This window comes from Balaenoptera physalus, assembly GCF_965194825.1.
Source record: "Balaenoptera physalus genome assembly, chromosome: 12".
Classification (NCBI taxonomy): Eukaryota; Metazoa; Chordata; class Mammalia; order Artiodactyla; family Balaenopteridae; genus Balaenoptera; species Balaenoptera physalus.
This window is the reverse complement of record NC_138897.1, coordinates 16,711,267-16,723,281: the sequence shown is the minus strand read 5'-3', so window position 1 is coordinate 16,723,281 and position 12,015 is coordinate 16,711,267. Positions and strand designations below refer to the sequence as shown.

Below are 12,015 nucleotides of genomic sequence, written 5' to 3'. Positions count from 1 at the left end.
AGATTATATATTATGGTAAAAGTGACATGGTAGATTAAAGAGAACTGAAAGTTATTTTAACATAAACTTTTATCTTGTTTTAATTAACCAAAGCCTTGCACCTAAGTTGTAATGAGTAAATTTTAAAACTTAAGTTACCTTCCCCTAGTGTGATGTCACATTGTTTTGCAAAATTAGGTTTGTGGATAGCAAAGTATTTTTTCAATTTCTGCCTCTTTATTATAAACCCTTAGGCTCTACTTGAGCAAAGTAAAAAAATAATGTTAAATCTTACGTTTCCTGGTTTTCCTGTCCTTCATACTGCTATGGTGTCACTTTGAAATACTATAATTACTGTTTTCATCCCAATCATAGTTGCGGACAGGAATTCTCTAGCATAAAGCAGTTCTAATCCTGTGGTCTATGGGCCCTACATGAGGGAATCTATGTAAAGAAATCCTAACCAAACTCTTCTTCCTTCTCCTTTTTCACCTAATTGCATGATTTTTAAAACCTCCTAACATTGGAGACCTCAAAGAATAAACATAAACTAGCATTGCTGTTCAGCTTCTGGGTAATGCATGTATATTACCACCTTGCTGCTTCTTTACCTGCAAGATTCTTCCTATAATTTTTGCAGTGGCAAACACACTATTAAATAATAACTTTCAGATAAATCTGTTCCAAACACAGATGAAAACCCAACTATGAAACTGCTCCAAAAGTTTCAGATGGAAAAATTAGATTCAACTCTTCTTTCTAAAAAAGTCTGCAAAGTTGAGGCATTTTATAGTTGGTGGAGTGGCACATGTTAACAATCCCCCAACATACCATATCTTTTTTTACCTGTAGAACATGATGTGATCTATTTTATGTGCTTTGTTAAAGATGCTTGATCGGGAGAAGGGGTAGGGGGTTGAATAGGTGGAGCTCAGGGGAATTTTTTAGGGCAGTGAAAATATTCTGTATGGCAGCTGTAGTGGTAAATACATATATGCAGGTTTTAAATTGTTTAGGAGGTCAGAGGAGGGGGATCCCAGGATGGAACACAGAATATGACAAAAGAATCTAAACCTATTGCAAGTGTATATGAAGCAACCTCGCTGATTATGGGATGGAAGAACAGGTGCTAACCTAAGTACCTGGGAATGAGTGAACACAGAAGGCAGAAGAAATTGTACATAACCCTGTACTCTAGCTGATACCACTCTGTAGTTGATTTTATATCATAGAAGTTACTGCATAAGATTTTATGAATAGTATAGCATTTATAATTTATTGTGAATGTTAATTTTTATCTTCACACAATTTGTAAAGGAAAAATAGATGGCTATAATGTCATAGGTATTTGCTTAGATGATTTTCCTTCTGTTAGCCAGGCTCTACAGGCTAACAATTCTGAAACCACTATACCTGCAAAAACACATTCCACCAGTGTAACCAGGAGAAAAACATCAGACATCCCGATTTACAGACATTCTACAAAATACCTCACCGGTAATCCTCAAAACTGTCAGGGTTATCAAAAACAAGGAAAGTCTGAGAAACTGTCACAACAAAGAGGAACCCAAGGAGACACAAGTAAATGTGATGTGGTGTCCCAAATGGGGTCCTGGAACAAAAAAGAACATTAATGGTTCATTAATTATGACAAATACGCCTTACTAACAACAGATGTTAAAAATAGGGAAACTAGGTATGGGTGTATGTAGAAACTCTGTAGTATCTTCACGATAGTTCTGTAAATCTTGAACTGTTCTAAAATTAAAAGTTTATTCTCAAAAATATCATTGGAGGTTTTTAATTAGTTTCATGAAGTGTATAGTCGATGCCATAGACAAACCTGTCTCTTGATTGTTTTCGTCCAATAATTGGGCAGAATACCTAAAACTTGGATCAAAGTAAGAATGAGTCTATTTAGCTTTTTGTCATTTAATGAAAGTAGTAATAGCTCAGGAGTCCTAACTGATGTCCACAACAACATTCTCTCCTCTTCACAATTTGCATAACTTCTCCTTTATGGCATCTTAAAAGTTCTAACCTGATAAGACATTATAACACGATTCAACAGTGCAAAACTCAACTTCTTTTGTCAGTCTTACTATCTGTGCTAAATTGGCAAATTATTTAAAGGTTATTTAAATCTATTTAAATTATTTAAAGATTATTTAATCTATTTTCTCTTATTTTATTTTAGATGAATTAAATAATCTCGGGCATCCCGGTGAGTAATACAAACATTAAAACGTTAGCTTTAGATATTTAGTTATTGAATACAGTAACTTAAAGATACTGTAGATATTCTGTATCATTGTGAACAACTCTGTATCATAAAAAGGCAGTCAAATGGGGAAATGCACGCTCTTTCATTTGAAAGACAAGAAGCAGCCTTTGAAAGAGTGACAGGCGTAACATCTCTGAACTCACCAGACCCCCGGGTCCTTGTTCAAAGCTGCTCAGTCATTGAACACATCTGAACTAGTTGGGTGGGTGTCTGTAACTGAAGTAAGATGATTGTTGGTGCTATACAGACGAGTAGTTAGTCGTTGACCATTAAGAGACTGACAGTGGGCAGGAGTATTTCTCTTTCTTTGGCCAGTTTTAATCAGAACAGATTTCTGAACAAGTTAAGCTAAAGGGAAGCCTTACCTGAGATGAAAGGCGCCGTAATAGTGAGGACTCCGTAAAGACCGAGGACGTGAGTCCAGGCTGTGGGCATTCTGAAAGGCACTGATGGAACCCGTGACTGTATCTGAAAATCAAACCTCACAGGAGTACGATAAGAAGGTAGTTATATGTATCAGTTAATACATGTAGAGATCCCTCTTATTTCTTGACACGTTATTTCTCATAGTTTTAGCACCATGACTAGTTTGCTTAGTTTTGTGCCCATATTTTGTTAATAAACATCTGTTCTTGTGAGTGATGATTGGGCTGTGCTGGTTACACACCAGCCAGTGAGACAAACCACAATGCCACCGTTACCCGCATGTCATTCCTGCTGTGCCAGCCTCGAGCTCCGGGAAGCCCCTGTGAGACTTGCTTCAAGCACCCGAAACTAAGTGCTGTTGGAGAGCCACCCTCGTCATGTAGCTAGTCGCTTCTCTTGATCTGGTTAGAAACCCCTTTTCCTAAATTGGTCTGTTATTTCATGCCCTTCAATGAACATTATGAAAAGCTATTTCAGGAACACTTTTGCAAACCAGCACCACTAAGCTTCTAAAATTTTCCTGACCTCCTTTTTCATTATATCGTTACTCCTCAAGAATTAGAAACACCAAAAAATTTAGTTAAAAAGAATTTAATATATTTTTAGTGGACTCTCGTAGCATATCTATTATTAAAAATGCAAACACCCTGTCTATAGTAAGAGACACATGACTGACTGAACTCCATCTTTCCCTGCATCTCCTTCCTGCATGGTCCTTGAGAGTGGGAGGTATTTCATTTTATGTAGAGTTGATGGCAAAGAGTGTGACCATGGAGTGAGATTTCCTAGCTTGAAAACATTGGGCAAGTGGCTCAGTCTTTCTCTGCCTCAGATTCCTTATTTGTATAATGGAGGTAATAATAGTACATACCTCATAAGGTGAGGTTATTTAAATCAGTTACATTTACAGCACGTACAGCAGTCCCACGCCATCGTTCAGTAGATGTTAACTGTTCCTGCCGCTGCTCACTGCCACCACCAACCATTTTCAGATTGTAACTTCTACCTAACATGTTACAGAGTATCATCCCCAGCCGTGGTAACCAGTTACCAGAGACATTCTCCCGCCCGATTCCAACTCTTGTCCGTCTAGGTACATGTTTTTAATCAAGAACCTGAAAACCTTAAAACTCATAAATTAGCTGTTAGAAACCACATTCTGCCCTTCAGTGCTGCTGATGTGATTGTTCATTGTTTCCGTAGCTCTCTAACCCCAAAGATGTATCATGGATAACAGCTCCTTATCTTTTTGCATTTTTATCTTTCTATAGATAATAAAGAGCAAACAGTTGACCAACCTTTGGGTGAGTAGAGCTTTAAAATGCTTAGTCAAAATATAATTGTAGCATGTAACTCTTTTATGGGGATCATGAAGGGATTTGAGACTTTTTAAATTGACAACTTTTATAAATATTTGAATAACGTCAAAACCAAATGTGTTATTTTGGATATTTATAAAAGAAATTATAGAATAGGAGACTTTAAAAGATTGTGAATTCAGTTTCAGGGACCAGATCAGCTTCTGTGGAGTGATTTCTGTGTTTGGCAGTGTGCAAACAAATATACATACAAACAATAAGAAACATGTATAGGTCACATAAAAGTGAGTAATACTATATCTTGGTGGAGTTAGAGGTTAGGAAAGCGCCAGAGAGGCTGCAATAGCAGCTCTACCTGTTGAAGGATGAATAGGAGAGGGGCCTTCCAGACAGAGGGAATGTGAAATCCTAAGTAAACTTTGTAGAGAAAGAAAACAGGGTGCCTGTTGTATTTGGGGAGTTGCAGGTAACAAACGATTCTCTAGAACATGAAGAGAAGGAGCCTAGAGAAGCAGGATGAGGCCAGGTCTTTTTGTAGTTGCCCCATTTCTCAGACAAGCCATTGGAAGGAAACTTGATAGAGGGGTGAGATTTGTCCCTCTGAAAGGCCAGTCTAGTATCGGTGTAGAAAATAAACTGGAGGGAGACATTGTTTAGGTTAGGAGAACAATTGAGACTGTTGCAATGGTCTAGATAAGAAATAATGAGAATCTAAACCAGGGTAGTACCAAGACAATGCAGAAGAAGACAGAACAAATTCAGAAGACCTTGAGGTGATGGAATCAGTAAGCTGTTTTCATCACCTCACTATAAGGTATAAAAAGTACAGAGGAATCACCATGCCTGCTCAGATTCTTGCTGGACCACTAGGCAGGTGGTAATACAGCCCACTGAGTTAGAGAATACAGAATCAAAAGCAAGATTCAAAGGATAGATGACCCTCATTTTGGGACCTAACTGGTTTGAGGTATTTGTGTCACGTCTAGGCGGAGATAACACAGCAGGCAATTGTGCACGTGGATCTGGAACTCTAAGGAGAGGCCAGGCTCGGAGATACAGTCATGAGCGTCGTCAGCATAGAGGTGGAGGCTGACACCGTGAAGGGCAGCATAACATGGGATCGCTCAGCCCGTGGAGAAAAGGGCACTGACTGGAGAAGGGGGGTGGCCCACACAGTGTTTAACAATTAGAATCAGTTGTCACTGATCAGATAGCATATATAAATTCAGGTTTCTAGATTCTCCTGAAAATGGTAGATTTTGAGTGAGAGCTGTCAGTTGTGGTTAAATAGTGGCTGTCCCTGTAAAAGGGCATGTGCCCCTGTTTTCCTGTCATGTAATATTCTCAGTCTACTTCACTCTCTCCCTCTCTCTCCTCCCCTCCTTCCCCACATGGTCTCACCAGGTAGTTAAGTTTCTTTACATGGTGGCTGAATCCCCAAACCGGAAACTCTCCGGACTTAAGGTTGAGACCCAGAACTGGCGGAGGGTCACACTACATTATGCTCAGAGAGAACCACAGGGCAGCCCAGATTTGGAGCCAGGGGCAGGGGCCAGGGTGAGGGTGACCACACTGCTTAAAGACAAGGAAGCCATGGTTCCGCAGGGGCTGTCTCTTACCACAGCTGGAAAGGCAGCCTGGATTAGAATATGGTTTTGTCTAAGGAACTTGGACTTTATTTTGTAGGACATAGAAATGAAAAGACCTGATGCATGAAACCAACAAGGACTGTATATCACCCAGTCAAAGTTGATGTTAATACTCAATCACTGATAGATGGCCAAAGGTTTTTTTATTTAAACACTTATGTAGCACTTAATATGTACCAGGTCCCTTTCCAGTTGCTTATGAATATTAACTCATTTTGGATGAGATGAGTAACACTATTAGAATAATTAGACATGAAATTAATGATGTAACTTGTACCAGTTTTTAAAGAATACATTTCATTAAACTTTGGAAGACGTCTCGGATCATGTAGTTAAAATCTCTTTCTGAAGTTGTTTTATTCTGTTGCTTAATCAACTGGTGTTTGTGTTTCCTTTTTCCAGTGAATGGTTTGTGTTCAAGAAGTTGTGGGTGGCTCTTACAGTAAATGTTTTTCTACAGAAAATTTCTTCCATTTATTTTATCACTTGAAAACCATCATAAGTCGCTTATATAGTTGCTATTTTGAAGTTTTCTTTGATTCCTCACTCTTATCTCCTCAACTTCAAATTTTACTGTTTCTTTCTCTGTCATAGCTCTAAAGTCTGACTTTTCCTTTCCCTTTCTACAACCAATTCCTGGAATGAGACTTGTCATCTCTCATTTCGACCACTGCAGTCTGCTTCTCTATTCTAAATCCACCCCAGTTCACCTATCGTTCAGGAACTGTTTTGCAAGTAGAGTGGGCAAGGTAAGTTCCCTACCCATCATCTTTATTACCATCAAACTCAAAATGCTCCCAGACAGTTTAGGAACTAGCTGTTAAAAATTATCCTTGGGGAAAAGTTTTTGAAGAGTTATGGGCAATTATTGATACACACATTTTAAGCCCCATAGTTCTCAAATTGCTGAACCCTTGCATTCTTTTTTTTTTCCTTTTAATTAATTAGTTCATTTATTTATTTATTTTTGGCTGTGTTGGGTCTTCGTTGCTGTACGCGGGCTTTTCTCTAGTTGCCGTGAGCAGGGGCTACTCTTCGTCGCGGTGTGCGGGCTTCTTATTGTCATGGCTTCTCTTGTTGCGGAGCACAGGCTCTAGGTGCGCAGGCTTCAGTAGTTGTGGCACGTGGGCTCAGCAGTTGTGTGGCTTGTGGGCTCTTGAGCTCAGGCTCAGTAGTTGTGGCACACGGGCTTAGTTGCTCCGCGGCATGTGGGATCTTCCCGGGCCAGGGCTCGAACCCGTGTCCCTTGTATTGGCAGGCGGATTCTTAACCACTGCGCCACCAGAGAAGCCCTGAACCCTTGAAATTCTATAAATGATACCAAGTGTTCCGTCCAAACAGATAACAAAACTAGTGAATAAAGAATCGATCTTAGCAGAAACAGCCTGTATGGTTAGTTTGACAACTGTTCCCCCCACCAAAAACCCCGGTGATGTTTTTCTATTACATACCTTATAATTGTTTTCTGCCAACAGAAAATTTAAATCTAATATATATCCTAAACTATCATAATATCCCCCCACGAAACCCACGATGCTTTGCATACACTTTACTGCTTGAATCACATTGGGAACCCCATGATTTGGACTGTAATGATGTCAGCCAACGACCACACATTCTCCACCTCCTCTCACTTAGGAGCAGATTGAACTGAGCCCATCAGTGTATTGAGATTGGCTCTGAACTCTGATAGGGTTGATGAGCTCAGAAAAAAATGCTCTGAAATTTTTCTGTGGATTAGCCAGCTAAAGTGTTCCTATATAGTGGGTAAATTGGTGTGAGAGTACATTTCTAGTTTATTTAAGAGGAAACTTTAAAAAAAAAAGGAAATACAAGTGATCATGTTTTATACTGCCTCCTAATTGAAATCCATCCTGAGTATTCTCAACTTTTTTTTATTGAGTTTTAAAACTAAAGGCAGTTTAGTAGAGGCTTTATGTCTCAATTTACTTATTTATTAAGTAGTCTTGAAAATTGGCCTTTTCTTTGGAATAGAAGAAGAGATTATCATTTGTACAGGACTTGAAGTGACTTTTATTGAGTTAGAAATGTGGCTTAAGTATCATTTCATTTTTTTCAAAAATGTGTATACTCATAAGAATAGGCAATTAGCAAGAAATCTCTGAAAATGTGAATGTAGAACAAAGATACCATGACAAGGGGAATTCCCTGGCCGTCCAGCGGTTAGGACTCGACGCTCTCACTGCCGAGGGCCCGGGTTCAATCCCTGGTTGCACAAGCCATGCAGCGAGGCCAAAGAAGAAAAAAAAAGATACCATGACAGAAGTATTGAGGATTTTCACAAAGTGGGGTATTCTGCCACTCTGAGAGAGTCACGTTCTTTTAGTTGGTGCTAGTTTTTCTCCAGACCTTGTTTAACCCTAGACTTACGTGCTCTGTGGAAAGAAGAAATTCCACCAAAGAGATTTTTGGTGACATTTAATCATCTTAACGATTTGAAGCATCTGAAATTAGATTACATATTGTAGCCATCAAGTCAGCAATGTGATTATTTGTGCCTGTTTCAATTGCATAGGAGTGGTATCCGTATTAATTTATAAATAAGCTACTTAGCAGCACTTTGTGACAAAGGCTGGTCGCCAAGTCCTGGCCAGCGTCAGGCTGGGACTGCCACGTGCTCCTGTTACACCTTCTCTGCTGCTCTCTGGTGTCTCCATCATGGATTTAGACCGTAACGTGTCGCACACACCCCACTGCCAACCCTCGAGAAAAACATCATGACAGGTTCCTGTGGTCATGGCACAGTCTCAGGTCTTTAACCTTTAACCCCACCCGCGACTAGCAGAAGTACAATTCTGAAGACCTCTTATGCACTGAGCTACGCTCAGCCTTCCACAACTCTTCTGGACAAGCTATATACCAGATAAAGCCAGCTGGTACTCTTAAAGGCACAGGTGTGGATCTTTTTGCCCCTTACAAACAGAACAACTTTTTGTATGAGACCACGTCTTTGAGCAAAGCCTCAGTTCACTAAGGTCACAGATTAAACTGCTAAGATATTCATACAAAAAGTCTTCATGCAGCCCTGAGGTAGCCGCCTCTCACCCAAACAGGAAATTTTTTTTCAAGAAGCTAATGGGAGACAGTACATCAACTGCAAATTTAAAAATACAGTGTTTGTTAAACTCCTGCTTTTCCCTCCTCTTTGGTATTTCCCCTTAACCTGCTCTGATGGGAAATCTTCCTGTCCCTCTTTTTGGTATTTCTTTTGTTTCTAGCCTGTTCCATTGTCAGCAAAACAGAACCTAATTTGATGGGAACCCAATTCCAAACATTCTTTGTTTAAATTTGCTCTAAAAGTCTATATTGAATATTCTTTCCTTCTGTTGTCAATCAGTAGAAGTATTACTTTAATATTAGTTACTATTATGCTTCATATACAGCTAATATCCTTTGCCTGGTTCCCAAAAGCATCAATTAATTTCAGGTGTTTGATTCATCAGCCTCTGTATTCCTCAGTAGAGTTTATTGGCCTGCTGTGTAAAGCGATCACTCTAAAATGAAGTTTAAATAATGAAATCTTATTTGTAAAGCATTTTATTAGGTTTTATTTTGACTTTTATATCCTCCTTTAAATTTCTCCCCCTCTCCCCCTTTTTTTTTTTTTTTTAAATAGCGAAGGACAAGGTTGCTCTTTTGATAGGAAATATGAATTACTGGGAGCACCCGAAGCTTAAAGCTCCTTTGGTGGATGTGTATGAATTGACCAACTTGTTAAGACAGCTAGACTTCAAAGTCGTTTCTCTGCTGGATCTTACTGAATATGAGATGCGTAACGCCGTGGACGAGTTTTTACTGCTCTTAGACAGAGGAGTCTATGGTAAGATATTTATCATCTTTGCTTTTATAATTATCCACAATTTTCCTTGTATAAGTTAAGAGTTAAAAAACAGAGAAAGGCATGCACGGTAAATGGATTGTTGAAAAGTTTTATTCTTGTAATAAAAGATGGATTTTGATCTTCATTCCATAGTTCCATATGACTGATTAGCTTGATGTCTTTAACTTTCATGTGTCAAAACAGTGTTGTTCTTATTAGAATTCTTACCTACCTTACGTGATTTTGTTTTATTGACTACGAGAGCTACAGTATAGTAAAGTTCAAGGACCAAATAGCAAATTGTATATTCATATATGTAAAATATTACTGTGTGTGTGTGTGCGTGTGTGTGTGTGTGCGTGTGTGCGTGTGTGTTTAGAGTACAAAATGCTGTAACCGAATGAACATTTCACGTTTGTTTCCTTTTTCTAACTATTGCATAGTATTTTCGGGTCTTTTAGTGGGAACTACAATAGAATTTAACAAGAAAATGTTGGTGAGTGAGACATATGAAAACAATCAGTAAACTAAAGTTTTATGCAGATACAGTTAAAGATGGACCTCCACAAAAATTCTAACAGTAAATTTTTAATGGTTTTTCTCATTCTTTTAAATATGTTAAGAACACTACATATATGTCAGTGATTCTTTAAAGAGAGAATATGCTGTCAGTAGTAAGCAATTTCTTTGGTAATTTCGTTCTTTTAGTGGGCATAACCACAAGCGTGGAACGGCCAAATGTTGTGCTGTGAGCCATGTTTCTCAGAGTTATTCTCACCACGATGTTGTGTAATAACATTCAACTGCCAGGAAAGTGACATTTCCAGGCCTGTTGTCAGGATGCCACCGATAAACAAAGCGTCGATTTGGCTTCTGTATCTTTCCAATTATTTTACTTCAATAATTTCTAAATTTAGCCTTTTTACTTCTAATTAGATTCATATGATGAGGCAAGCTTGGTACAATTGCTAAAGGTTCTCAAAGTAGAATTTTTAATGGAAGAAAAAATTTTTTTCAAGATTTAACACATTACTGTATATGGGATGAGGGAAAGTCTTAAAATCGTACTAAATAAGTTTTAAATGAGTTTCTTCTTAAGTAATAAGGATTACAGTTGTTAGGCAAGTGAATCAACAAATTAAATCTCTCAGATTTGGGAATTCAACTATTATGCTGACGTTTTAATAACATAATCTTGTTTATGAGCATATAAAGTGATGAATCTGGGTGAATCCCTTCATTTTTCTTATGAAAATATGGTAGAACATACAATACTAATGTGCCTTTGTGGTAGTTGGTTTATATTTTTAGTCTCTAATAAGGTGGTTGGTTATTTTTATATTACATAATTTATCTCCATTTTTAAGTGCATAGATGGCTTAAACAGGAAAAGGCTTCTAAAACTTCCCCAATAGTAAGGAGGTAGAAGGAAAAAATATTTACCGATTTAGGTTTTGGGATTGGTGAAGTATTTTAAGAGTGAGGGAATTATATGAAGAATTATGTACTTGATTATTTATTCTCATTTCTTATTGACATTATCACCTTGGCTTTAAGTCCTTTGTTTGGCTTTTTAAATCAAAACTTGTAATTGCCCCTGCAAGCTTGAGAACCAGAAATATTTAAAGTTGTGGCAAGAAGAGTTCAGCTTATGCTGAAGCTTTGCCCCAGTATGAAAACCTCAACTTGGAATATGGAATAAATAGGTATATTAAAGCAAAATGGCAGCTTAAGAAAGCCAGAAAAGATGTTTAAATACTACTGATTCATGTCTTAACAGGGTGGCTGCATTATATTTTGAAGTATTGTGAATATCCCAAACATCAGACACATCTACTTTCAATGTAAGTGTGGTAGAGGCCTGAGGGCGTAGGCATTCCCCTGGACTGTGCCCTGTGTCCAGCTGACAGCCCCGGGGGCCCAGGAGTACTTTGGGGGTAGGGGAGGCCGAGGCAGAGTCATAGGAATTTCACATTAGATGTGGGAAACACAGGCATTCAAGTTTATGCCCTTTTGTATTATAGTGCCCTTGGGTTCATGAGAGAAATAAAAATTAACAGAAAATAAGTAACTCAGTTTTTAAACATATATAAACATTAAAAACACAATCTAAGAACAGGAATAACTGACTTAAATACTACATGTCCTTCATGTCCTTGAAGATAAATAAGGATAAAGATTTCAGTTGTATAGATAAACTAGGATGGAGAGTAACTACATATTTGGCTTGATATCCACCCTATCTAACACCTTTTTACATTCATCACTTGCTGAGGCTGAGATGTGCTTTGACAGAAAACAAGATTAAAGGAGTCCCCTAGAGTCTGTCATACAGAGTGAAGTAAGTCAGAAAGAGAAAAACAAATACCGTATGCTAACACATATATATGGAATCTAAAAAAAAAAAAAAAAAAAAAAGAGAATGGTTCTGACAAACCTAGGGGCAGGACAGGAATAAAGACGCAGACGTAGAGAATGGACTTGAGGATACGGGGAGGGGAGGGGGAAGGGTAAGCT

The 12,015-nt window shown here is 38.3% G+C and overlaps 1 protein-coding gene across 4 annotated transcripts in view; it reads left to right on the top strand.

The window, feature by feature from the left end:
• The window catches only part of MALT1 (MALT1 paracaspase), a 59,521-nt gene that overhangs the window by 26,973 nt on the left and 20,533 nt on the right, over positions 1 to 12,015 (top strand). For 2 of the 4 annotated variants that reach the window (XM_082417954.1, XM_082417953.1), the window contains 3 exons: positions 2,177 to 2,203; positions 3,961 to 3,993; positions 9,295 to 9,498. In XM_082417954.1, the coding sequence (XP_082274080.1) occupies positions 2,177 to 2,203; positions 3,961 to 3,993; positions 9,295 to 9,498 (264 nt within the window). The remainder of the gene's footprint in view (positions 1 to 2,176; positions 2,204 to 3,960; positions 3,994 to 9,294; positions 9,499 to 12,015) is intronic. The other 2 variants (XM_082417955.1, XM_082417956.1) reach the window with 2 other exon arrangements.